At 37.0% G+C, this 25798-nt stretch overlaps 1 protein-coding gene across 2 annotated transcripts in view; it reads left to right on the top strand.

Annotated features, from left to right (window-relative positions):
• NR1H4 (nuclear receptor subfamily 1 group H member 4) overlaps positions 1-25798 on the top strand; it is a 220635-nt gene that overhangs the window by 94398 nt on the left and 100439 nt on the right. For both annotated transcript variants that reach the window (XM_053716999.1, XM_053716998.1), the window contains exon 3: positions 4912-5277. In XM_053716999.1, the coding sequence (XP_053572974.1) occupies positions 4912-5277 (366 nt within the window). The remainder of the gene's footprint in view (positions 1-4911; positions 5278-25798) is intronic.

Raw genomic sequence — 25798 nt, 5'->3', positions numbered from 1 at the left:
GTGTTGTCTGCGTATATCTCTCCCTTATATATACAGGTAGCTTGAGAGTACATATCTAGATATGCAGCCCAGTGTTTTGGGTTTCCTTCTGAATGCCATGGAGGCTAAAAGCACGAACACCAGTATTTCTTTTGTGCCCTGTTGTTAATGTGACTACTATCACTAGTAGCAGTTGGCTGGATTCTTGTTTTGACATGCTTCCTGTTAATTGTATCTGCTGGCAAATTACAAGTCAACCTTTACCTGCTGAGCCATTACCTGACTTAGTTACTTACAATTGACCATTTCCTTCTCCTTTTCATAGGGATTAATGGGTGTGTGTATGAGAGAGAGAGAGAGAGAGAGAGAGAGAGAGAGAGAGAGAGAGAGAGAGAGAGAATAACTCATTGTGTAGTTCATTAACAAATCTAGACAGGCCAGAAGGCTTGTTTTTCCCACAGACAACCTCTGAATAGCATTGTTTCCAATGCAGCAAAGGATTCTGGGTACGATATGCAAATTAGGTTCACAATGACACACTTTTTTACTTCAAGTCTGCTTTTCAGCAGATTCCCTTTACGGCAAACATCGCTGTTCGCACAGCTTATAAGCTTAGCTAGGCTTAGTGCAGTGAATCATAACCATCCCAGGACAGACTCTTTCGTAGTTATTACTACTCATCAGCTGGGAGAAGGTTTGAATCACTGCTGGGTGGTTTATTCCGGGCAAAATACAACAACATTTAAGATTAGGGAGAGTAAAATGTGAGTTTAAAATCCTCCACTACGCACAAAATATAGAGAAAATAACTCAATGCGTAGTTCATTAACAAATCTAGACAGGCCAGAAGGCTTGTTTTTCCCACAGAAAACCTCTGAATTACATTGTTTCCAATGCAGCAAATGATTCTGGGTAAGATATGCAAATTAGGTTCACAATGACACACCTTTTTACTTCAAGTCTGCTTTTCAGCAGATTCCCTTTACGCCAAAGCATCGCTGTTCACACAGCTTATAAGTTTAGTTAGGGTTAGTGCAGTGATTCATAACCATCCCAAGACAAACTGTTTCATAGTTATTGCTACTCATCAGCTGGGAGAAGGTTTGAATCACTGCTGGGTTAAGTTGATTCCGGGCAAAATACAACAACATTTAAGATTAGGAGGATGTTAAAAGGTGAGTTTAAAGGGACAGTCTAGGCCAAAATAAACTTTCATGATTCAGATGGAGCATGACTTTCATGATTCAGATGGAGCATGTAATTTTAAACAATTTTCCACTTTACTTTTATCACCAATTTTGCTTTGTTCTCTTGGTATTCTTAGTTGAAAGCTTAACCTAGGAGGTTCATATGCTAATTTCTTAGACCTTGAAGCCCACCTCTTTTCAGATTGCATTTCAACAGTTTTTCACCACTAGAGGGTGTTAGTTCACGTATTTCATATAGATAACACTGTGCTCGTGCACTTGAAGTTATCTGGGAGCAGGCACTGATTGGCTAGACTACAAGTCTGTCAAAAGAACTGAAAAAGGGGCAGTTTGCAGAGGCTTAGATACAAGATAATCACAGAGGTTAAAAGTATATTATTATAACTGTGTTGGTTATGCAAAACTGGGGAATGGGTAATAAAGGGATTATCTATCTTTTAAAACAACAAAAATTCTGGTGTAGACTGTCCCTTTAAAATCTGTATATATGTACATGTGTATGTGTATATATATATATATATATATATATATATATATATATATATAGATAGATATAGATATATATATATAGATATATATATATAGATATATATAACATTTATTTATTTGAAATAAAGTTTTAAAGGATTTTTTTTTATATAAATGTTTATATATTTAATATATGTTTGTATGTTTAATAAAAAAAGCTTTATAAGGTGTGCCTTGCAAATACAGCAACAGCAACATCAAAGACTTTCATACAACAGTGCAGGTCCTACTAGCAGAATTTGAGGAGGCCATGCAAGATAAGTTCAACAGGCTGATACAATCAGGCCCATTTATCAAGCTCCGTACGGAGCTTGAAGGGCCGTGTTTCTGGCGAGTCTTCAGACAGGAATCGCCGGAAATCAACCCGATCGGATACGATCGGGTTGATTGACACCCCCCTGCTGGCGGCCGATTGGCCGCGAGTCAGAAGGGTGCAGCGTTGCACCAGCAGCTCTTGTGAGCTGCTGGTGCAATGTTAAATGCGGAGAGCGTATTGCTCTCCGCATTTAGTAAGGTCTTGCAGACCTGATCCACACTGTCGGATCAGGTCCGCAAGACCTTTGATAAATTGGGGCCAATATGTTTAATCCAAGGATATACTGGAAGAAATTAGTTTTATGGAGGGGAAGGTGGATGAAGTTTCATTAACACGACAGAAGCTTCAACTGTATTCCACTATACCTTTGAACGTAACCAGCTATGACATGGGACTCTCAAGTGAACCATGCAGCTTAGAAGATCCACCTTCCCTACTACCAGATAGCACACCAGAGGTTGCGGCCAGCCATCTGGAGACAGACATAGGCTAGTTGAAGGACCTTATAAGTGATTCCCCTACTACTCTTCCCACCACTGCTAATACTCAGCCAGAAATGTATTCAACCCGGCTTCTACAGGTGGATCTGAAAATGCTAACTCCCACTGACTCAGCAATATTCCCATTACCACAACACAACGCTTCTCCCAATACGGTGCAGACACTGAGTATTGTGGGTTCGAACTTTATTAAATGCAGAGACCTCCATGTGCTCCTGAAGAACTGGAAACAACTCTTTATCTCAAGAGAGGGAATTGGCTGAAAACAAGCGCCCAGCATTAGTGGCTGCAGCAGTATCTATCTAACAGTTGCTATAACCCACATGTCTTTATACCTGTTCAAGCTTATGGATTCCCTGTCAGGCCCTATTATGTAATTGACTTTACGTTAATTATACTTAGTAATGATATGTTAACCACAATAATGAGGGTAATTTAACATGACAACTATATGTTTGAAGCTTTTCTTGGCACTCCTAGGTGGCATATCTCTGATATAATATTAGTGGATGACCTGTATATGGCCTATATAGACAGGTTTAACTCTGTCTCTACAAAACTCACACAGCATGCCAGTTAGTTGCTGTGCATACATGAATACTAAAATGCTACCTCACACTCTTTACTGCTCACCTAACCTAAAAAAAAAAAAAAGCACATGAAGAATTCTACTTTTATTGGGAATGCAAATAGCATCTGTAATCAGCTTCTTTATAATATAACAGAAGGTAGCCCCTCCAAGCTCATATGACCCTGTCAGACAATAATGCTCTTGAAACTTTGCTGCTTTATCAACCAAGATCACCTATATGTCTCCATCCAACATGTGTCAGTTCCTAAACAAATCCATTTTATTTTACCTGATGGCCCTAGTTTACTATTGAAATAACCTGACATCTGTAGAGGTATAGAGCTAATTGGCTGTCTTCTGCATTTTGGATTTTCTTCTCTATACTATATCTAACCAATTGCTGTCAATTACCCCTAATGTAATAGACTAAGGTTCACTATTTATGTATATTCATTCTATTTATTTATCTATATATTGCCTTTACCTGTAATATACAACCCCCTAAATCCCCTAAATTAGTAGTATTCCTCTAATTCCCAAGATACCAGACTCACTCTCTCATATACGAGGATTTGCTATTTTCTATTTATTAGAGGGCCGAAAGGGACCCTATTATTCAGTTGCTCGAGTCCCTTGTTTGTTAACTACTATTATATAATAAGTACATGTGATTTTTATACCATATGCTATTTTATACTATGTTTATGCACATACGCCATTCATATTCAGTACTCATTGGTGGTTGTTTGTTTCTAGCTAGTGTACCTTGCTCGGTTACTTTAAATCCATCTAATACCTGTTCCATATTATACTTACATCACTTTTATATTTCACATAATATTATTCTTACTTTATCATGGTCCAAGAGTGACCGTTTATATCACTAGATTTCCTCTATGTGTAATTTTGTTTTTTCTTTGTGAACATGAGTGACCCTCCGAAGAGTAAGAGGAATTAATAATGTTAAAAAGAGGTTCTATCTTATTTTACTATGTGCAAATACTATTATTGTATCAATTTCTGTGTTTTCAGACACTACTTAGTTAGATGTGCTAAGTTTCATAAGAATATAATGGTTCATATGTAATATTTACATTAACTTGCTACTTGATGTTACACCCACAAAACAACCTCAATAAAATAAATTAAAGATTAAAAAAACAACAAAAAAACAACTTTGCAATATATTTTCATATTTTGTTTTGGCCTATTTTCATGTAATTTAGCTCTGAAAAATTTCTAATGTATAATTCTCAGAACTTGAAATGCACCCTGAAGACTTCTCAAGGCTAACCCTTCTACATGTTTTTCTAATTGACTTTAACTGGTAACAATGAATTTCATACTAACAAAACATCATAACCGTGGCTAGCCTTGTTGTCAGCACACTCAAGCCCAGATTGACTACTTCAAATAAGGCAAAAGATGGGTGGAGATTGCATACTGAAAAAACAATTGCTATAAAAAGAATTTTCATTTTGTAAAAAGCACTGAGATAAGGGGCAGTCTGCAGAGGCTTAAATACAAGGTAATTACAGATGTAAAACATGTATCAATAAAACTGTTGTTTATACAAAACTTGGGAATGGGTAATATATTGATTATCTATCTTTTTAAACAATAAAACATTTCAAGTAGGCTGTTTTTTTAAAGAGAAAACATTGCAAGAAATGTTGCCTAAATACTAATCTTTAAATATTTATTTAATCTAAAAGGAAGAGAAGAACGTGGAGTTCCATGAGTGCATATAAAATTATAACAATTTGCTGAAATGCAATAAATAATGTCCAAACCTTTTGTTTTTGTCAGGACTTCACTCTGTTCATGGAGGTTCACCGGAACAAGATGTGGATCCTTCTTTTTCTATTGCCTACAACCATATGGAATTTCCAGCAATCCATCAACCAATCACTTCCTCACCTTATCATTCAAATTCAAGTTATTACCCACAACATACAGAAGACTGGTGTTCCAATGGAATTTATGATCTGAAACGAATACCTTCTGAGAACCTGTTTGCAATAGACAATGATCATATGGATTACCCAGCAGCCACCAAAAAGTCCAGAGTTGCTCCTTGTATGGGAAGAGTTAAAGGGGATGAATTATGTGTCGTGTGCGGAGATAAAGCATCAGGTTACCATTACAATGCTTTAACATGTGAAGGGTGCAAAGGTAAGAAAACAGATTCAACTTACTTGTGAATTATAACAGATTAATCATATTTTGTCTGCATAATCTATACATTGTTTTTTAATATTTCCTATTAATCTTAATTAACATCATTGTTCTTGAAACTTCAAGAACAATTAGTAAATGTTTTATTCTATGCACACATTATAGGCAGAAAATTATGATAATCTCAATGTACTAATTTTTGCATCCTCAACCCTTATACTATTATATTATTTTTACTTATAATATCATACCTTTTTCTTTTAGGGCGTTGTTTCTTTTTAATCCCATGTGGTTTCTTAATAAATATACTTGTAAGTAGCCATCCATGTTTTGTACAACAGGAGTCTTTCTAGGGCAAAGGTTTTATTCATTCCTGTGCTCGGATTAGTTATTTAAAAGTTTTTACAAATGTATGCATTACAGGTATATATTTTTTTTTAATAAGAAAAACTTATCAGGGGTATTTCTTTACCAGGAAACTTTCTGTTTACAATATTTTCCTTTGTCAGTCATCATATTGGGTTTGTTAGTTTTAAGTTCTGTTTTTATTATCTACAATCTGCTGAAGTATTAGGACATTGGTCTTAAATAAAAAAGCAATTTATAGATTGGTTTATTTTCTGATGTTTATTTTGTGCTCTATAATTTATGTCTATTTGATTATTTCCTAATTGTGACTTTCCATAATTTGAATCATGTTTTTTTTTTTTCTTTCGGTTTGTGGACAAATTATACATACCTTTGCATATTTGGACAATTTTTTTTGTTTTGACCCTGATGTGCATGACCTTGCAACTACTCAGTGCAGGCTCCCGTCTGATGTTATCATGACGGTTATAGATTGGCTGATGAATTCTTACATATTCCAATCAATTTGAAAACTTTATTATAACACATTTTTCTACTTTTTTTTATCAAATGCATTTCAACTATAAAAACACCTCTATACATTGCTTTGGGACAATTTGACTAATTTAATCGGAAAACATGTCTTGCTTTTTTTCATTTTTGTTTCTACATATATGGTCAAATTACAAGTGAAGCGGTATTTTGCGTTTCCGCTATAGAGATAAATCCCCTAGAATTAAGATTTTTGCGCTAGTCGGGTTGCGCTGGCATTACAACACCCCACTCTTGCGCAAACACATCACATATTCTCATTAGCACTAACCAGACATGAAAATGAAATTTGATGAAATATGATGTTTTTTTAAACAAAGATATATTAATACCTATATATACAGGTATATATATATATATATATATATATATATATATATATATATATATATATATATATATATATATATATATATATATATATACAAAACACGGAAGGGAACTGCACTCTCATACCGGACCGGGTACACATCCCATGACCCTGCAACATGCTCAGCCCTGGGTGCCACTGGCACTCACAGGAAGCTATGCTGTCCCCAGAGCCACAAGCAGTTAACCCCAGACAGGTCTGGGTGCAAGAACCATAGGGAAAATTACAAAACAAATTAATACAACACACAGAGAAAACCCAGCACTCACTTACAAGCTCGTAAGTGAGTGCTGGGTTTTCTCTGTGTGTTGTATTAATTTGTTGCAGGGTCATGGGATGTGTACCCGGTCCGGTATGAGAGTGCAGTTCCCTTCCGTGTTTTGTATATGTCTAGGGTGATTACATATTCCTGTGCACCCTTCCCTTGTTTTCAGTTTGTTTGCATTTGAAAGCTTGCATTGTGTGGCTGTTTTAGGGTCTCAGGTATTGGAAAGGACCTTGACGTGGTACCTGAGCTTGTCCCATTTGGCCAGATGCGGTGACTAACCTTTCCATTTTTGCTTTTAAATCTTAGCTGAGAGCTTGTAAGTGAGTGCTGGGTTTTCTCTGTGTGTTGTATTAATTTGTTTTGTAATTTCCCCTATGGTTCTTGCACCCAGACCTGTCTGGGGTTAACTGCTTGTGGCTCTGGGGACAGCACAGCTTCCTGTGAGTGCCAGTGGCACCCAGGGCTGAGCATGTTGCAGGGTCATGGGATGTGTACCCGGTCCGGTATGAGAGTGCAGTTCCCTTCCGTGTTTTGTATATGTCTAGGGTGATTACATATTCCTGTGCACCCTTCCCTTGTTTTCAGTTTGTTTGCATTTGAAAGCTTGCATTGTGTGGCTGCTTTAGGGTCTCAGGTATTGGAAAGGACCTTGACGTGGTACCTGAGCTTGTCCCATTTGGCCAGATGCGGTGACTAACCTTTCCATTTTTGCTTTTAAATCTTAGCTGAGAGCTTGTAAGTGAGTGCTGCGTTTTCTCTGTGTGTTGTATATATATATATATATATATATATATATATATATATATATATATACAGGTAGCCCTCAGTTTATGACGTGGTTAGGTTCCAGAAGGAATGGTTGTAAATCGAAACCGTTGTAAATTGAAACCCAGTTTATAATGTAAGTCAATGGGAAGTGAGGGAGATAGGTTCCAGGCCCCTCTCAAAATTGTCATAAGTAACACCTAATACATTATTTTAAAAGCTTTGAAATGAAGCCTTTAAATGCTAGACAGCATTTTAAACCTAATAAAATAATCACACAACACAGAATATATCATTACACTAAGTGAAATGAACAAAAACATTTGCTAAACAGCATTATAAACCTAATAAAACAATCACACAACACAGATTTCACTTGCATTTTTCTGCAAACAGTTCTTTCTATGCATTCCAATCTGGACTGAATTATAGACAGGAAGATCTTGTTCCTTTAAATCTGCTCGATAGCTCAGGTCTGGTTAAACTGATTAATTTCAGCTTGCTTGGCTTTGCTGCAACACAAGCGGACAGCTCCATCTACTGGCTATTTTAATAAATGCACTGCTTCTCAATGCTTTTCAATAGCAGTCACATGACTGGAAAAAAAGGTTGTTATTCTGAAATGGTGTAAATTGAGTGCCACCTGTATATATATATATGTGCAGTGACGTCAGAGGCTGGTGAGGCAGTGGCTAGGATACGCCTTCATTCTTTAGATATCCTTTGTTGAAGAAATAGCAATGCACATGGGTGAGCCAATCACATGAGGTATCTATGTGCAGCCACCAATCAGCAGCTACTGAGCATATTTAGATATGATTTTCAACAAAGGACATCAAAAGAATGAAGAAAATTAGATATTAGATGTAAATTGTTATTAAGTTATTTAAATTTGCATATGGGTTTCATATGGGTTTCATGTCCCTTTAAATGGTGTCTTGGAAAACTGGTCAACTTAGTAAACATCTGATTTTAGTCTAAAAGGATTGTAACAGAAACTCTTGCCAGATAACACAATGCTTGCTCTGATTATGAGATCTAGAAATCCATGCCCATTAAAATATGTTTAAAACATACTTTTTACTTTAATGCTGCAAATTATGCTTATAGATTCTTTCATTACATAAGGTATAAGAGAGTCAGAGGGGGAGGAAGAGAGACAGAGAGAGAAAGAGACCATGGGGGAGAACAACACATAAGGAGAGAGATGGATAGATAGAGAGAGACACACACACACACACAAGGGGGGGGGGGGGAGAGGGACCACTGCATTTTAAAGTAATAAAACAGCAGAGCTACAGAGAGTTCAGAAAATTAGTCTATGATTTAGTGTGAAGTACAGAGGCAAGCTGCTAAGTTAGTGGGTGTAAAGTTTGAGTAAACAAAATACAAAAATGACCCTGCTGTAAAAGAGTAAACAAACACTAAACCACATTAATTAAATTATCATTTTCACTAACAGAATCCCTTTCAGTAAAATCTTACTTTAATAAGATGTGGCTGAAACACTGCTCTCTGTGCCTCTTTTCTTGCTCTGTAAGGATTCAGGAAGTGACAGTGGAACATTCCACTGCACTTAGAGGGGAAGAACAGAACTCTCTTTTTCACTTTAGCAAAGCTAGCAGGTTCACAGGACAGCAACAAAATATATGAAAGTTGTTTTTTTCCATTTTTGTTTTGTTTTATATGATTTAACATCTAGCCCCAACCCTATGTTCCACTTACTAATGCCTCTCACTGGATTGGTTCAGCCCAAATAGGACTGCCTCAAATAAGCAGTTAATGGGCCATGCAATGATCTTAACCACTTGCATCCAGTAGGTGGCGCAGAATGTTGTGTAATGGTGGGCAGACCTGCTTGTGCCTCTCCATTGCACAACATATAGCTGTGAGAGAAAAAAATGCTGGGGAAAAAAAATTAATTTTTTTTTTAAAGCCAATAAAAAAAATATATTTTTGCCCATATGAGAGGTGAAGCATTGCCTCACCTGCCTCTAGTGACTGCACATCACTGATATAAATATATGAATATCGATTTTAAAATACAAAGAACATATTCCACTATGTACAGAACATTGTATTGTAAAATATTTACAGTGCATACATAGTTAAAACCTTTATTAAATATGAATATTGCATAAAAATGTTCTTACATTTTTCCATCTACTTAACGGCAAAATGCTCTAATACACTTATATATATATGTCTATCTGTATGTACATATATATTTATGTGTTTATATGTGTATATATGTCTGTAAATACATATATACACATATAAATACATACGTACATATATATATTATATATATACATATTTATTTATATATACACACATATTTAGACATGTATATGTATGTATCTCTATGTTAAAGCCCTTTGCCAGCTTTTTTTCTCTAACACCCGAGATCTCATATCTTTGAGCATATAACTTTTTTTGTGCAATATTTTTTTTTGTAATAAATTTTATTAGACAGTTTTATTACAAGTGTATGTGTACTTTGTAATATATTTTTGATGTGTTTTGTGACACTTTTTTATTTTCACCAAACAGTTAACCACAGCACTGAAATCAACATAATGATTCTAGAGTAAATCGCAATTGCGCTCAACTTGTAATAGCAGGGCAATTAAACAGGGAAAAAATAGTATCTTTCTTTTCTAATATTTCAGCATTTTGTTTTGTAAATTTTATAAATAATTTTGTTTTCTTAATTATATTTTATGAAACAGGGAGCAAATAACAATGTCTATCTGTTAAAATATATAAATAAATATCTTTTTTTCTCAAAATCAGTCAAGCCTTATGGGGTTAGTTTTCTATTCAAAGCACAAATATTTGAAATCAATAGAATGTTGCAACACAAAGTAGCTGTCTCGTCCCTCTGGGACACATTGCAACATTCTATTTATCTATTAATCTGCCACTTGCCCTAATAAGAAACTACAACATTTTGCTAATTTACTTATCTGCCATTAAGTACTGGGGTGATATGGCAGCATTCCATTGGCCTGTGTAGTCAGCAAATGCCATAACTTTCCCAGCATAAGTAACATTTAACCACTAAAAGGTAAATAACGATTCGATTTGCATTACGTAAAGGGATATTAAAAACATTTTATACAGAGATTTGAGATATGTTTTTGTTTAATTTTTAGAAGCACACGTTACCTATGTATTTTTCACTTATTTATTAATATAATAGCACTTGAGTGTTGTTTTTTGTGTTTAAATTTGAGAGGGATTGTTGTATCTAATGTTCTACCTTTATATAGCATTAGTTGAACTTAGTTTTTTTCCCCTTCTTTCTAACTTGACTCATGTTGCCTCCGTATTTTTTACTTTTATCGTATACATTAAAAGTAGCACTTTATGTTTTTTGCTCTTTCTTTCTATTTAAGGATATATAAATATATATTTTTTTATAATTATAGTAGCACTTGATAAATTATATTGATTGTTTAATTTTTTTATTAGATAAAATAATGGATTTTTTTTTGTCTTTTTCTACCTTTCTTCTTATTTTCTTAAAATCATTCATATATATATTGTATGATTTATTTTATTATATGTTTATATTTGAAAGGGTTATAAATAAAAATTAAAAAAATAATATACAAAACATTAGCAACTTTATACTACATTGCAATAGTTCTGCATAATAACTTTCTCTCTACAAATACACCTACTCTGGGTGACTTCAACATCCCCATTGACAACCCATCTGACCCTGCTGCCTCTAAACTTCTCTCACTTGCTAACTCCTTCGGCCTCTCACAATTCACTCTATTTCCTACCCCCCGCGATGGACACTCTATTGATCTGGAATTCTCCTATCTCACACTGTGGACCCTCCCCAACTCTCTAACCTTATTCAAATATACCTCCCCCACACTTCCACAATATCCTTCTCTGTCTCCCACCCTCACGCCAGCGCTTACTCACATATTCAACCTATCCCTTTCTACCGGCTCATTCCCTGCCTCCTTCAAACATGCAAAGGTCACCTCATCCTCAAAAAACCTTCCCTTGACCCTAACACTCCTGCAAACTACCGCCCCATATCACTGCTCCCACTAGCTTAAAAAACCCACTTCCCGTCCTCCAACTCATTGCTCCACCCCCTGCAATCTTGCTTCCGTCCCCAACACTCAACTGAGACTGCCCTCACCAAGGTTACTAATGATCTCCTTTCTGCTAAAAACAAAGGCTACTACTCATCTTACTTGACCTCTCTGCTGCCTTTGACACTGTTGACCATCCCCTTCTCCTATGTACTCTCAGCTCTCTTGGGCTCTGTGACACTGTCCTCTCCTGGATTCACTCTTATCTCTCTAACAGATCATTTACCATCTCTTTTGCTGGCAACTCCTCCTCTCTATTGCTTCTGTCTGTTGGAGTACCTAAAGACTCTGCCCTGGTTCCTCTACTCTTCTCTATTTACACTTCTTCACTGGGTAAACTTATTACAGCTATAACTTCAACTATCACCTCTTTGCTGATGATACCCAGATCTACCTATGCACCCCTGCACTTTCTCCTTCTGTCAATTCTCACATCAGCGACTGCTTATCTGGCATTTTCCTACTGGATGGCCTCTCACCACCTAAAAATAAACATGTCCAAGACCAAACTACTTCTAATCCCCCCTCTAACTCTACTCCAGTTTCTAATTTTTCTTTCACTTTTGGCGGCACCACTATCTCCCCATCAACCCAGGTCCGCTGCCTTGGAGTCACACGTGACTCAAATCTGTCCTTCAATCCCCACATCCAATTGCTCTACTTATTCTGCTGCAACCACCTACGCAATATCTCCATAATTCATCCGTTTCTGAGCACTGACACTACTAAACAGCTAATCCACTCCCTGGTAATTTCCCAACTTGACTACTGTAATAACCTACTAACTGGCCTCCCTCTCACCCACCTCTCTCCCCTTCAATCCATCCTAAATGCATCTGCCGTGCTAATCCACCTCTCTCGACGCTCTATTTCTGTTGCATCTCTATGTAAGTCCCTTCACTGGCTCCCCATTCACAGCAGAGTTAAATTCAAAATTCTCACCCTGACCTACAAAGCCCTCACCAATGCTGCCCCACCCTACCTGTCCTCACTCAACAACAAATATACTCCAGTCCGCCCCCTTGCACCCTCTACCATCACCTCCTCTCATGCTAGACTACAGGACTTCTCTTGTGAGGCACCAACCCTCTGGAACGCACTTCCTCGAGCTGTCAGACTTTCCCCTAACCTCTCCTCCTTTAAACATTCCCTAAAGACCTTTTTGTTCAGGGAAGCTTATCACCGACTCAGTAATAAATGAATTTCACTTACCTAACAGTTGCCCTCATCTAACTCCTCACTAATATCATTCTCACCTTTGCAGTCCCCACCTCCTGTTTTCCATCCTTCTACCCATCTAGATTGTAAGTTCCCACGAGAACATGGCCCTCAATTCAACCCTGTATTTGTCTGTAAAATGTTGTCTTTTATTGTATTGTTTCTCCGTTGTACTTCTATCTTTATACCCATGGGCAGCGCTGTGGAATCTGTTGGTGCTTTATAAATAAAGAATGATAAAATAAAATAAAATAATAAAAGCCTTTAAAACTGTTATTTTTACATTTATGATGTTCAGCAGTCCAGGGACATAAACATTGAAAAGCCTTGAGTAGTTTTATCTTATCTCCTTTGCTATGGTCATTTAGGGCTCAAATTATAAAGCCGTTCACCCGTCTACGACTGCAGGTTCTCACAAGAGAACCCGCAGTCAGTATTTATCAAGCAGCGATCATTAGACTGCTGCTTCCTATCCTTTCCTCCACCTCTTAGGTGGAGAATTGCAGACTCCCCAGTCTCATCCGACCGGGGAGATTGACAGCTCCTGCCCACAAGTGATTGGCTGTGCACGGGCAGGGGGCGGTGTTGCACAATAGCGCAAAATAGCGTACAGTGGCGCATATATACGCAGGGCCGGTGCTAGGATTTTTGGCTACCCGGGCGAGGATACAATTTGCCCCCCCCCCATAAATACATTTCATCCCATTGCTGGTTTAAGACAAAGTGTTACATAAATGTGCTGGAAAAACCTACAGATAACTATTTCATCTATAATTATAGAGAATATAATTTCCCTTTGCCACATAAAATCACTGACTGTTAATCTGAAAATCTGCATAACACATTAAACAGTGGTAGTGCTGTATAACAAATGTAAAACAAATCAAACAGCAGGAAAGCTCTCCATAACAAATCAAACAGCAGTAGTGCAGTATAACAAATCAAACAGCGGTATTGTTGTATAACAAATCAAACAGTGGCAGTGATGTATAACAAAAATATATCTATCTGTATGTATAAAGATAGATATACATATATATATATAAGCCTATCAGTAAAAGTAAAATTCTAGTTCATGTTAAGCAAATCAAGGCCAGAAGAAATAATAACTATTGTTTGATGTATATCCCTTTGGCTGCAGATGTTAGGCAAGAGGTTAAAATAAAATTTTGGCTGCACCGCTGTAAATTATGTACAAAATTCTAGTTACAACATTAGCATGAGGTAACCATGGCAACCACTCAAATTAACACTAAGCTTATGGACTACATTTGAAGGTTGGTGTTCTTATGCATACTTTTGTGGGAACTTGGAAGATGTTTTTTTTTACCAAGTACATCTGCAGGTTCCAGGGGCATATTTGCTTTTCTCAAAGGAGTTAAGAAGACCCAAACCCAGTCCTTCCCTAAATAGTATATTATAGGGAGTGATACTATATGCATTATCTGTAGGGAGCCTACAAATATCAGTATGACTTGTAAGTGACATACTGTTCCCACTTATATATTCATTTATATAAATACTCTGCCATGATTGCCATCCCATCACCAGTTCTTTTTACCCTATCTGCACTGCCTGCACATTGTCCCATCTTGTTTTCTGAATTCTGCCTACCTGCTACCTCCTCCCAAGTCCCACTCCCAAAAAAAATACAGATTTTGATTCTGCCTCCAGTCCACTCCCCACATTTCCCATTAGGAAATTAAAATATCATGTTCAAATCTTCATTCTGCAGTTTTTTCCCCCCATCTTTTACTTTCTCAAATATACCACCAGTTTAATTTCTTCTCTACTTGGCTATATCATGCATTATGCATATATTTTAATTAGCAATGCAGCATATGGTAAAATAATATACAGCCGAAGCCGGAATTAAATTAGACTGCTATCCTCCTACCTCTCACTCTCATCTCTCTCTCACCGATACTCCTGGCTTCCTTCAGTACCGCTGCTCACCGGTCTGGCCGCCTCAGGGTGGGCGTCACACCGTCACTCACGTGGCTCACATGTTTCCCTCTCAGTGTCCCGGCTGGCTCCGCCGCCTCCACGTCACACTGACTGACACAGTCTCTCTTTGATAGGTGTAAGGCGATGGAGTTGCGCTGCACAACTTGAGCTAGCCTTCACAGGTGCCCTCCCCTGCCCATGCTGCCCACATACAATTAACATTTGTACTGTTAGGCTCAGCTCAGCCAGGGGGCGCTGGCGCATAGAAACAAGAATAGATAAGATTAATGCTGAGAGCTCAGCAGTGCAGCTGTCCTGACAGTCAGTCAGTATGTGCTGGTGTGGTGCGCACATAATTTTTCCCTCACACACGCTGCTTTGCCAATATCGGCAGTCAGGCCTTACACAAGCGCCGGCCCTGTATATATGCCCCTGTCCACACTAGCTTGATAAATCAAGCCCTTAGGGTCCTTTGATAAAAAAAACACCAGCATGGAGATTAAATCACGCAAACTTTTCGAGGGCTTTTTTGGAGCAACATAGGTATCTCTTGTTCACGTCCAGAACAGTTCTAAAATACTTTGAAGGTTGTCACAGTATTAAGGAGACACTGCATGTGCATTTGTTTAGTTACTAATGCATATATGTAGTGAAAACACTGATATTAGTTTATTTTTTACGAAACGAATATCCAAATGAATGCACTAATTTTAAAGAAAATTAATATATTCAAATGAAATTTGTTAGTTTACATTTGTTTCCTTTAGAATACTTTAAAAAGGTAAATTACCTATAGCGCGCTTCTTGTGCTAAACCTCCTATTAGTGCTGCCCTGGACTCTGTGAAGAAGAGACGGGATTTGTTTTAACGAAAACAAATCTAATTGTTACAGAATATTCAGTATTAATTTTGAATAGTTAATAGTACATTTGAATAATTTTTTAATAGTGCAGCAGACAAATATTCTGAAAAACTAATTTTTCTGTATATTTGTTCGGAATGATTTGTCCAGAATGAGTAATTCCCTGCTGCACAAGTCTACTTCTTAGATAATCTAGCCAGAGTGAAGAGTTTCAGATCACCAGGCCTACAGAGAGCTACTGACCAACCAAACAATACATAGAATGTTGCAGGGTCAATTTGTACTCTACTGTCTCGATCGTCATTGAAAATAAATTCAGAACTAAATTACAAGAAAAGTGTCCAAAAAATAAATAATGAATAAACATCAGAAATAGCTTTTTTTATTTTATTTTTACTTAAAATAAAGTTTGGGGAATTAAGTTTAAAATCCCTTTAGAGCAAACAAAATTTAAAGGACAATAAGATCAATTCAGTTTTCTATAAAATGTAAAGACAAAATGTGAAATGCATTCATTATTTATTTTACATGCTTTTCTTTTTATTTAAAGGGACAGTAAAACCTTAAGATTTTATATAAAATGTTTTGTTATGTTCAGTAAAACAAGTTTGTAATATACTTTATTTATTTTGTTATTGGGTCATTTAGCTCTGAAAATATTGTGTTGTTTTTCTAATACTTATAGCTGGAAATGCACACTGCAAACTCTCCAGGGCTAACCATTCTACACATCTGTCTTATTGGCTTGATTAGATAGCAATTTCAGAACAATGCACTTGATACTAAAAAAATTACCTTGGCTATCCTTGTTGTATGCAGATCCAAGCTGAGATTGGCTCCTACAAACAAAGCAAGTGGTTCATGGAATTTGGCTATTGAAATACAATTGCAGCAAACAGTGTGTTAATTTGTTTTAGAAATGTTTAGACTAGGGTGATATGTTATTCTATAGCAAGACAAGAGGCATGTTTTATAATTACAATGGCCTAGATTACGAGTTTTGCGGTAGCTGAAAAAGCAGCATTAACAGGTGCTAATGCTGCTTTTTTACTACCGCTGGTATTACGAGTCTTGCAGTCTTTTGGCCTTACCGCAAAACGACTTACGTAAACTTCGTAAACCCTTTTTTCTATGGGATTTTCATAGCGCCGGTATTAAGAGTCTGTCCTGGGAGGCCAATCAGTGAGCGGTACACCCTAAAACTTCAAGATCAATACCGTAAACTGAAAGGCAGTAGTTATGAGTTTTATGTACAACGCGGTAACATAAAACTCATAACTAAAGTGCTAAAAAGTACACTAACACCCATAAACTACCTATTAACCCCTAAACCGAGGCCCTCCCGCATCGCAAACACTAAAATAAAATGTTTAACCCCTAATCTGCCGCTCCGGACACCGCCGCCACCTACATTATATTTATTAACCCCTAATCTGCCGTCCCCAATGTTGCCGCAACCTACCTACACTTATTAACCCCTAATCTGCCGCCCCTGACATCGCCGCCACTATAATAAACATATTAACCTCTAAACCACTGCACTTCCGCCTCGCAAACATTAGTTTATTATTATTAAACCCTAATCTGCCGTCCCTAGCATCACCGCCACCTACCTACATTTATTAACCCCTAATCTGCCGCCCCCAACGTCGCCGCCACTATATTAAATTTATTAACCCCTAAACCTAAGTCTAACCCTAACACCCCCTAACTTAAATATAATTTAAATAAATCTAAATAAAATTCCTATCATTAACTAAATTATTCCTATTTAAAACTAAATACCTATAAATTAAACCCTAAGCTAGCTACAATATAACTAATAGTTACATTGTATCTAGCTTAGGGTTTATTTTTATTTTACAGGCAAGTTTGTATTTATTTTAACTAGGTAGAATAGTTATTAAATAGTTATTAACTATTTACTAACTACCTAGCTAAAATAAATACAAAAGTACCTGTAAAATAAAGCCTAAGCTAAGTTACACTAACACCTAACACTATACTATAATTAAATAAATTAACTAAATTAAATACTATTAAATAAATTAAATTATCTAAAGTACAAGAACAAACTAACACTAAATTACAGAAAATAAAAAACAAATTACAGATATTTAAACTAATTACTTCTAATCTAATAGCCCTATCAAAATAAAAAATGCCCCCCAAAATAAAAAAACCCTAGCCTAAACTAAACTATCAATAGCCCTTAAAAGGGCCTTTTGCGGGGCATTGCCCCAAAGTAATCAGCTCTTTTACCTGGAAAAAAAATACAAACAACCCCCCAACAGTAAAACCCACCACCCACACAACCAACCCCCCAAATAAAATACTAACTAAAAAAACCTAAGCTCCCCATTGCCCTGAAAAGGGCATTTGGATGGGCATTGCCCTTAAAAGGGCAGTTGGCTCTTTTGCAGGCCCAAACCCTAACCTTAAAAAAAACCCACCCAATACACCCTTAAAAAAAACCTAACACTAACCCCCTGAAGATCGACTTACCGGGAGACGTCTTCATCCAAGCCGGGCAGAGGTCCTCAACGAAGTCGGGAGAAGTCTTCATCCAAGCCGGGCGAAGTGATCCTCCAGATGGGCAAAAGTCTTCATCCAAGCCAGGCAGAAGTGGTCCACCAGACGGGCAGAAGTCTTCATCCAGACAGCATCTTCTATCTTCATCCATCCGGCACGGCGCGGGTCCATCTTCAAGACATCCGACGTGGAGCATCCTCTTCATCCGACGACTAACACAGAATGAAGGTACCTTTAAGTGACATCATCCAAGATGGCGTCCCTTAGATTCCGATTGGCTGATAGAATTCTATCAGCCAATCGGAATTAAGGTAGAAAAAATTCTATTGGCTGATGCAATCAGCCAATAGAATTGAAGTTCAATCCAATTGGCTGATCCAATCAACCAATAGGATTGAGCTTGCATTCTATTGGCCTTCATTCTGTGTTAGTCGTTGGATGAAGAGGATGCTCCGCGTCGGATATCTTGAAGATGGACCCGCTCCGTGCCGGATGGATGAAGATAGAAGATGCTGTCTGGATGAAGACTTTTGCCCATCTGGAGGACCACTTCTGCCCGGCTTGGATGAAGACTTCTGCACGTCTGGAGGACCACTTCGCCCGGCTTGGATGAAGACTTATCCCGGCTTTATTGAGGACCTCGGCCCAGCTTGGATGAAGACGTCTCCCGGTAAGTCGATCTTCAGGGGGTTAGTGTTAGATTTTTTTAAGGGTGTACTGGGTGGGTTTTTTTAAGGTTAGGGTTTTGGCCTGCAAAAGAGCTAACTGCCCTTTTAAGGGCAATGCCCATCCAAATGCCCTTTTCAGGGCAATGGGTAGCTTAGTTTTTTTGAGTTAGTTTTTTTATTTGGGGGTTGGTTGTGTGGGTGGTGGGTTTTACTGTTGGGGGTTGTTTATATATTTTTTTCCAGGTAAAAGAGCTGATTACTTTGGGGCAATGCCCTGCAAAAGGCCCTTTTAAGGGCTATTGATAGTTTAGTTTAGGCTAGGGTTTTTTTAATTTTTTGGGGGGGGCATTTTTTTATTTTGATAGGGCTATTAGATTAGGTGTAATTAGTTTAAATATCTGTAATTTGTTTTTTAATTTCTGTTATTTAGTGTTTGTTTTATTTGTACTTTAGATAATTTAATTTATTTAATAGTATTTAATTTAGTTAATTTATTTAATTATAGTGTAGTGTTAGGTGTTAGTGTAACTTTTATTTTACAGGTACTTTTGTATTTATTTTAGCTAGGTAGTTAGTAAATAGTTAATAGCATGAACCTTGAGTCTAAACACCCCTAATTTTACATTTATTAACCCCTAATCTGCCGCCCCCGACATCGCTGACACCTACATTATATTATTAACCCGTAATCTGCCGCTCCGGACCCCGCCGCCACCTACATTATACCTATGAACCCCTAATCTGATGCCCCTAACAACGCTGACACCTACGTTTTATTTATTAACCCCTAATCTGCCGCCCCCAACGTCGCCGCAACCTAACTACAATTATTAACCCCTAATCTGCCGTCCCCAACGTCGCTGCCACTATAATAAAGTTATTAACCCCTAAACCTAAGTCTAACCCTAACCCTAACAACCCCTAACTTAAATATCCTTTAAATAAATCTAAATAAATATTCCTATCATTAAATAAATTATTCCTATTTAAAACTAAACACTTACCTATAAAATAAACCCTAAGCTAGCTACAATATAACTAATAGTTACATTGTAGCTAGCTTAGGGTTTATTTTTATTTTACAGGCAAGTTTGTATTTATTTTAACTAGGTACAATAGTTATTAAATCGTTATTAACTATTTAATAACTACCTAGCTAATATAAATGCAAATTTACCTGTAAAATAAACCCTAACCTACGTTACAATTACACATAACACTACACTATAATTAAATTAATTACCTAAACTAACTACAATTAAATACAATAAAATAAAATAAATGAAAGTACGAAAAACAACAAACACTAAATTACAGAAAATAAAAAAATAATTACAAGTTTTTTAAACTAATTACACCAAATCTAATCCCCCTAATAAAATAAAAAAGCCCCCCCAAAAAATAAAAGTCCCTATCCAGGTACAAGTGATCCTCCAGACGGCCAAAAGTCTTCATCCGATCCAGACAGAAGAGGTCCTCCAGAGGGGCAGAAGTCTTCATCCAGGCAGCATCTTCTATCTTCATCCTTCCGGAGCGGAGCGGGTCCATCTTCAATCCAGCTGACGCAGAGCATCCTCTTCCAACGAAGTCCACCAGACGAATGAAGGTTCCTTTAAATGACAATCAAATGGTGGGGTGTATACAGCGCCTATGAAGGCAGAGGTGGTAGGAAACAAATATGTGGTCGATATAAAAAACTCCTAGGATGATGTAAATGTAATAAATGTTATTTATTACAATGGGGGTATAGGAGTATACAAAAATGTTAAAAGGCAAGACGAAATACAGAATTAAAAAGTCATAGTTATCCTATACAATATACATGGAATACAATCTGAAACGCTAAAATATAAAAATAAAACCAACAGTAGATGTAAATGATGGGTCAACAAATGGTCAAAGATAAGATGAAAATATAATTGGTATACCAATCATGAATCCATATTGAGGAATAGTGTCCAATAAATGTGATAGTTATCCAACAAAGGTAAATGGAGTGTCAAAGTATAAATGAATTCTCAAAATAATGTGATGTCCAAATAAATCATCCCAATGGTGAAAATAAGGTGAAGTAAAAAACTGACGTTGCAAAAAGGAAAAACACAAATAGAGGTGAGTATCTTGGTGAAAAAAATATAAAAAATAAAAATATAAGCAAAATTGTGTACACAAAAATATATAAAAAATGTGTGAGTGTATAAAAAGAAGTGAATAATCCTCCAATATGGTCCTTATGGTGCTCTGTATCCTTGTTAAAAAAAAAGTTACAAAAAAATCCTAGAAAAAATAAATAAATAAATGAATAAAAAAGACATAGTGTAGATGTACAAAAAGATTAAAGCTTGTTGAACATATGCTTACCAAATGTTGACGCGTTTTGGCCTATGCAAGGCCTTTTTCAAGACAATCTACACTATGTCTTTTTTATTTATTTTTTATAGGATTTTTTTGTAACTTTTTTAACAAGGATACAGAGCACCACAAGGACCACATTGAAGGATTATTCACTTCTTTTTATACACTCACACATTTTTTATATATTTTTGTGTACACAATTTTGCTTCTATTTTTCTTTTTCTTTTTTATATTTTTTTCACCAAGATACTCACCTCTATTTGTTTTTTTCATTTTTGCAACGTCAGTTTTTCACTTCACCTTATTTTTACCATTTGGATGATTTATTTGGACATCCCATTATTTTGAGAATTCATTGATACTTTGACACTCCATTTACCACATATTTGTTTCCTACCACCTCTGCCTTCATAGATGCTGTATACACCCCACCATTTGATTAGCTTTATTTCAGGCCGGCTAGGAGGTCTTTGTATACAAGCTCGAGGTCATATCCTTGGCGCTCGGTCTAAACACTCTTTTTGTTCCTTTAAATGACGTCATCCAAGATGGCGTCCCTTGAATTCTGATTGGCTGATAGGATTCTATCAGCCAATCGGAATTAAGGTATATAGAATGCGAGCCAATAGGATTTTTCATACCTTAATTCCGATTGGCTGATAGAATCCTATCAGCCAATCAGAATTCAAGGGACACCATCTTGGATGACGTCATTTAAAGGAACCTTCATTTGTCTGGTGGACTTCATTGAAAGAGGATGCTCCGTGTCGGCTGGATTGAAGATGGATCCGCTCCGCGCCTTAAGGATGAAGATAGAAGATGCCGCCTGGATGAAGACTTCTGCCCCTCTGGAGGACCTCTTCTGCCTGGATCGGATGAAGACTTCTGACCATCTGGAGGATCACTTGTGCCCGGCTTCTTGGAGGACTTCGGCCCGGCTGCGTGAAGACGTCTCAAGGTAGGGTGATCTTCAAGGGGTTAGTGTTAGGTTTTATTAAGGGGGGATTGGGTTGGTTTTAGAGTAGGGTTGGGTGTGTGGTTGGTGGGTTTTAATGTTGGGGGGTATTGGGGGTTTTTTCAGGCAAAAGAGCTGATTACTTTGGGGCAATGCCCCGCAAAAGGCCCTTTTAAGGGCTATTTGTAATTTAGTATAGGGTATGGAATTTTATTTTTTGGGGGGGCTTTTTTTATTTTATTAGGGGGATTAAAGTAGGTGAAATTAGTTTAAAAATTTGTATTTTGTTTTTTATTTTCTGTAATTTAGAGGGTTTTTCTTTTCGTAAGTTAGTTTATTTAATTTAATTATATTTAATTGTAGTTAATTTAGGGAATTAATTTAATTATAGTGTAGTGTTAGGTGTAATTGTAACTTAGGTTAGGGTTTATTTTACAGGTAAATTTGTACTTATTTTAGCTAGGTAGTTATTAAATAGTTAATCACTATTTAATAACTATTGTACCTAGTTAAAATAAATACAAAGTTGCCTGTAAAATAAAAATAAACCCTGAGATAGATACAAAGTAACTATTAGTTATATTGTAGCTAGCTTAGGGTTTATTTTATAGGTAAGTATTTAGTTTTAAATAGGATTAATTTATTTAATTGTAGTAATTTATTTCGCTTTATTTAAATTATATTTAAGTTAGGGGGTATTAGGGTTAGACTTAGGTTTAGGGGTTAATAAATTTAGTATAGTGGCGGCGAAGTTGGGGGCGGCAGATTTGGGGTTAATAAATTAGGTAGGTGTTGGCGAGGTTAGGAACGGCAGATTAGGGGTTAATAATATTTAACTAGTGTTTGCGAGGTGGGAGTGCGGCGGTTTAGGGGTTAATATATTTATTTAAGTGCCTGCGATGTCCAGATTAGGGGTTAAAAACTTTAGTTAAGTGTTTGCGATGTGGGGGGGGCCTCGGTTTAGGGGTTAATAGGTAGTTTATGTACTTTACTTTAGTGTACTTTTTAGCACTTTAGTTAAGAGTTTTATGTTACGGCTTTAGACCATAGAACTCATAACTACTGACTTTTAAATGCGGTAGGAGTCTTGACAGGAGAGGGTGTACCACTCACTTTTTCAAGCAATCGTAATACCGGCGTTAGGAAAATCCCATTGAAAAGATAGGATACGCAATTGAGGTTAGGGGATTTGCGGTATGCTAAAATCGCGGAAAAAAAGTGAGCGGTACATCTGTACCTGCCAGACTCATAATACCAGCGGGCTTTAAAAAGCAGTGTTGGGACCCCTCAACGCTGCTTTTTAAGGCTAACGCAAGATTCGTAATCTAGGCGTATGTTTTTATGTTTTCTCCTGTGCCCAGACAGACTTACATACCTTTTAGTCTTAAAGGGACACTTAAGTCAAAATTAAACTTTCCTGATTCAGATAGAGCAGCAATTCTAAACAACTTTCCAATTTACTAGAGTCATTAAAGATTCATTAAAAGCCACGCTTAACTCCTCTCACCTCTGTCATCCTATGAAGCTTACTTACTAAAGAATGGAGAATTAAAAGATTTTTAGAGAAGGTTTCCATAGAATAGTTTAAAAGGATATGAAACCCGCATTTTTTTCTTTCTTAACCATGTAATTTACAGTATTTTACCATTATTCAGACAGAGCATGCAATTTTAAGCATCTTTCGCATTTACTCTTATCAATTTTTCTTTGTTCACTTGGAATCTTTATTTGAAAAGCGGGAATGTAAGTTTAAGAGCCAGCCCATTTTTGGTTCAGCACCTAGGTAGTGCTTGCTAACTAGTGGCTAAATGTCTGGCTCCAAAGCTTACATTCCTGCTTTTTCAAATAAAGATACCAAGAGAACGAAGAAAAATTCATAATAGAAGTAAATTAGAAACTTGGGTTTCATATCCCTTTAATAAGTGTATACATTAAAGTTACACAGAGACTCTATCCCACTGTAAATCTTTAAAAAAATATCAAGGAGTTGAGCCCCCATTATCGGATTGAAGTCATGCAGCAGTATAACAAAATAAGAAGGCTTGCAATAATTCTTTTCATGCTAAATAAAAACAGTTGTAATGTATATATCTTGCACATTTACAGAAAAATTGCAACTATACTGTCCCTTTAACTAGTATTTATCAACTCTGGCCCTCAGTTATCCCTGACAAGGCAGATTTATATGATTTCTCTACCAGAATACAGAAGCTTCATAAAGAATGAGCTTAAGGCAATAATTAAAATATAGCCTGTTAGGTGTACTTGAGAACCCCTGTATTAAACCACAACTTGTTTTCTTGTTTTAACAAACACTATACATTTGTAAAATTCAGTAATCTCACTACAAACCCTACAATATACAGTATATATATATATATATATATATATATATATATATATATATATACATACACACACAACTAAACTTCACAGCCCTGAATACTGACAGACAGCTGTACAGTTCCCAGCAACTCAGACCCTTAGTGGAACTCACAAAAATTATTAACACAACACACAGAAAACCTGGCACTCCCCAGCAGGCAAACAGCAATGTTTAAAAGCAAAAATGGGAGAGGGAGTTGCATTTGGTACCAAACGGTTTAAGCCCAGGACCAAGTTGAGGTCTCTCCCCTCCTGGGACCCTAACCTGTATACAAACAAACCAACTGGGAACCAGGATGTGTACCCTGTCTAGTCTGAGAGTGCGGTTAATTCCTGTGTTTTGTATGTACTCAGGGAAATGACAAATACCTGTGTCATTCTGGGAGGTTCCCAGTGGTTTGTTTGAAAACATGTATTGTGTGTGTGCAGGTAAGGGTGGTTCTGGGCTTAAACCGTTTGGCGCCAAATGCAACTGACTCTCCCATTTTTGCTTTTAAACATTGTTGTGTGCCTGCTGGCGAGTGTCAGATTTTCTGTGTATTCCCAGTTTGTTTGATTATTAGCTTGCATTTGTGTGCATGGCTGCAGTTGTGTGGCTGTATTAGGGACCCAGGTATGTTGAAGAGACCTTGGCACAGTACCTAGGCTTGTCCCGTTTGGCCAAATGCAGTATCTAACTCTTCCAGTTTTGCTTTTTAATCCTAGCTGAGAGATTGTGAGTGAGTACTGGACTTTATGTGTGTTGTATTGTCTGATTTTGTAATTCTCCCTAAGGACTTACACCCTGGCAGGGCCAGGGTTAATTGCCTGTGACTCTGTAAATAGAGTAGCTTTATGTGAGTGCGATGGCAACCAAAGCTGGGCCTGTTTATGAGTCATGGGATGCATGTGTACCCGGTCCAGTCTGGATGTGCATTCCTTTCTCCGGATTTTACTTATGCCCAGGGTGATTACATAAGTCTGTGAACTCTGACCTGTTCCCAGTTTGTTTGATTATTAGCTTGCAGTTGTGTGCATGGCTGCAGTTGTGTGGCTGTATTAGGGACCCAGGTATGTGGAAGAGACCTTGACGTGGTACCTGGGCTTGTCCCATTTGGCCAAATGCGGTAACTAACTCTTCCAGTTTTGCTTTTTAATCCTAGCTGAGAGCTTGTGAGTGAGTACTGGAC

This window comes from Bombina bombina, chromosome 6 (genome assembly GCF_027579735.1).
Source record: "Bombina bombina isolate aBomBom1 chromosome 6, aBomBom1.pri, whole genome shotgun sequence".
Classification (NCBI taxonomy): Eukaryota; Metazoa; Chordata; class Amphibia; order Anura; family Bombinatoridae; genus Bombina; species Bombina bombina.
The sequence above is the reverse complement of the archived record's forward strand: the minus strand, read 5'-3'. Positions and strand labels throughout refer to the sequence as shown.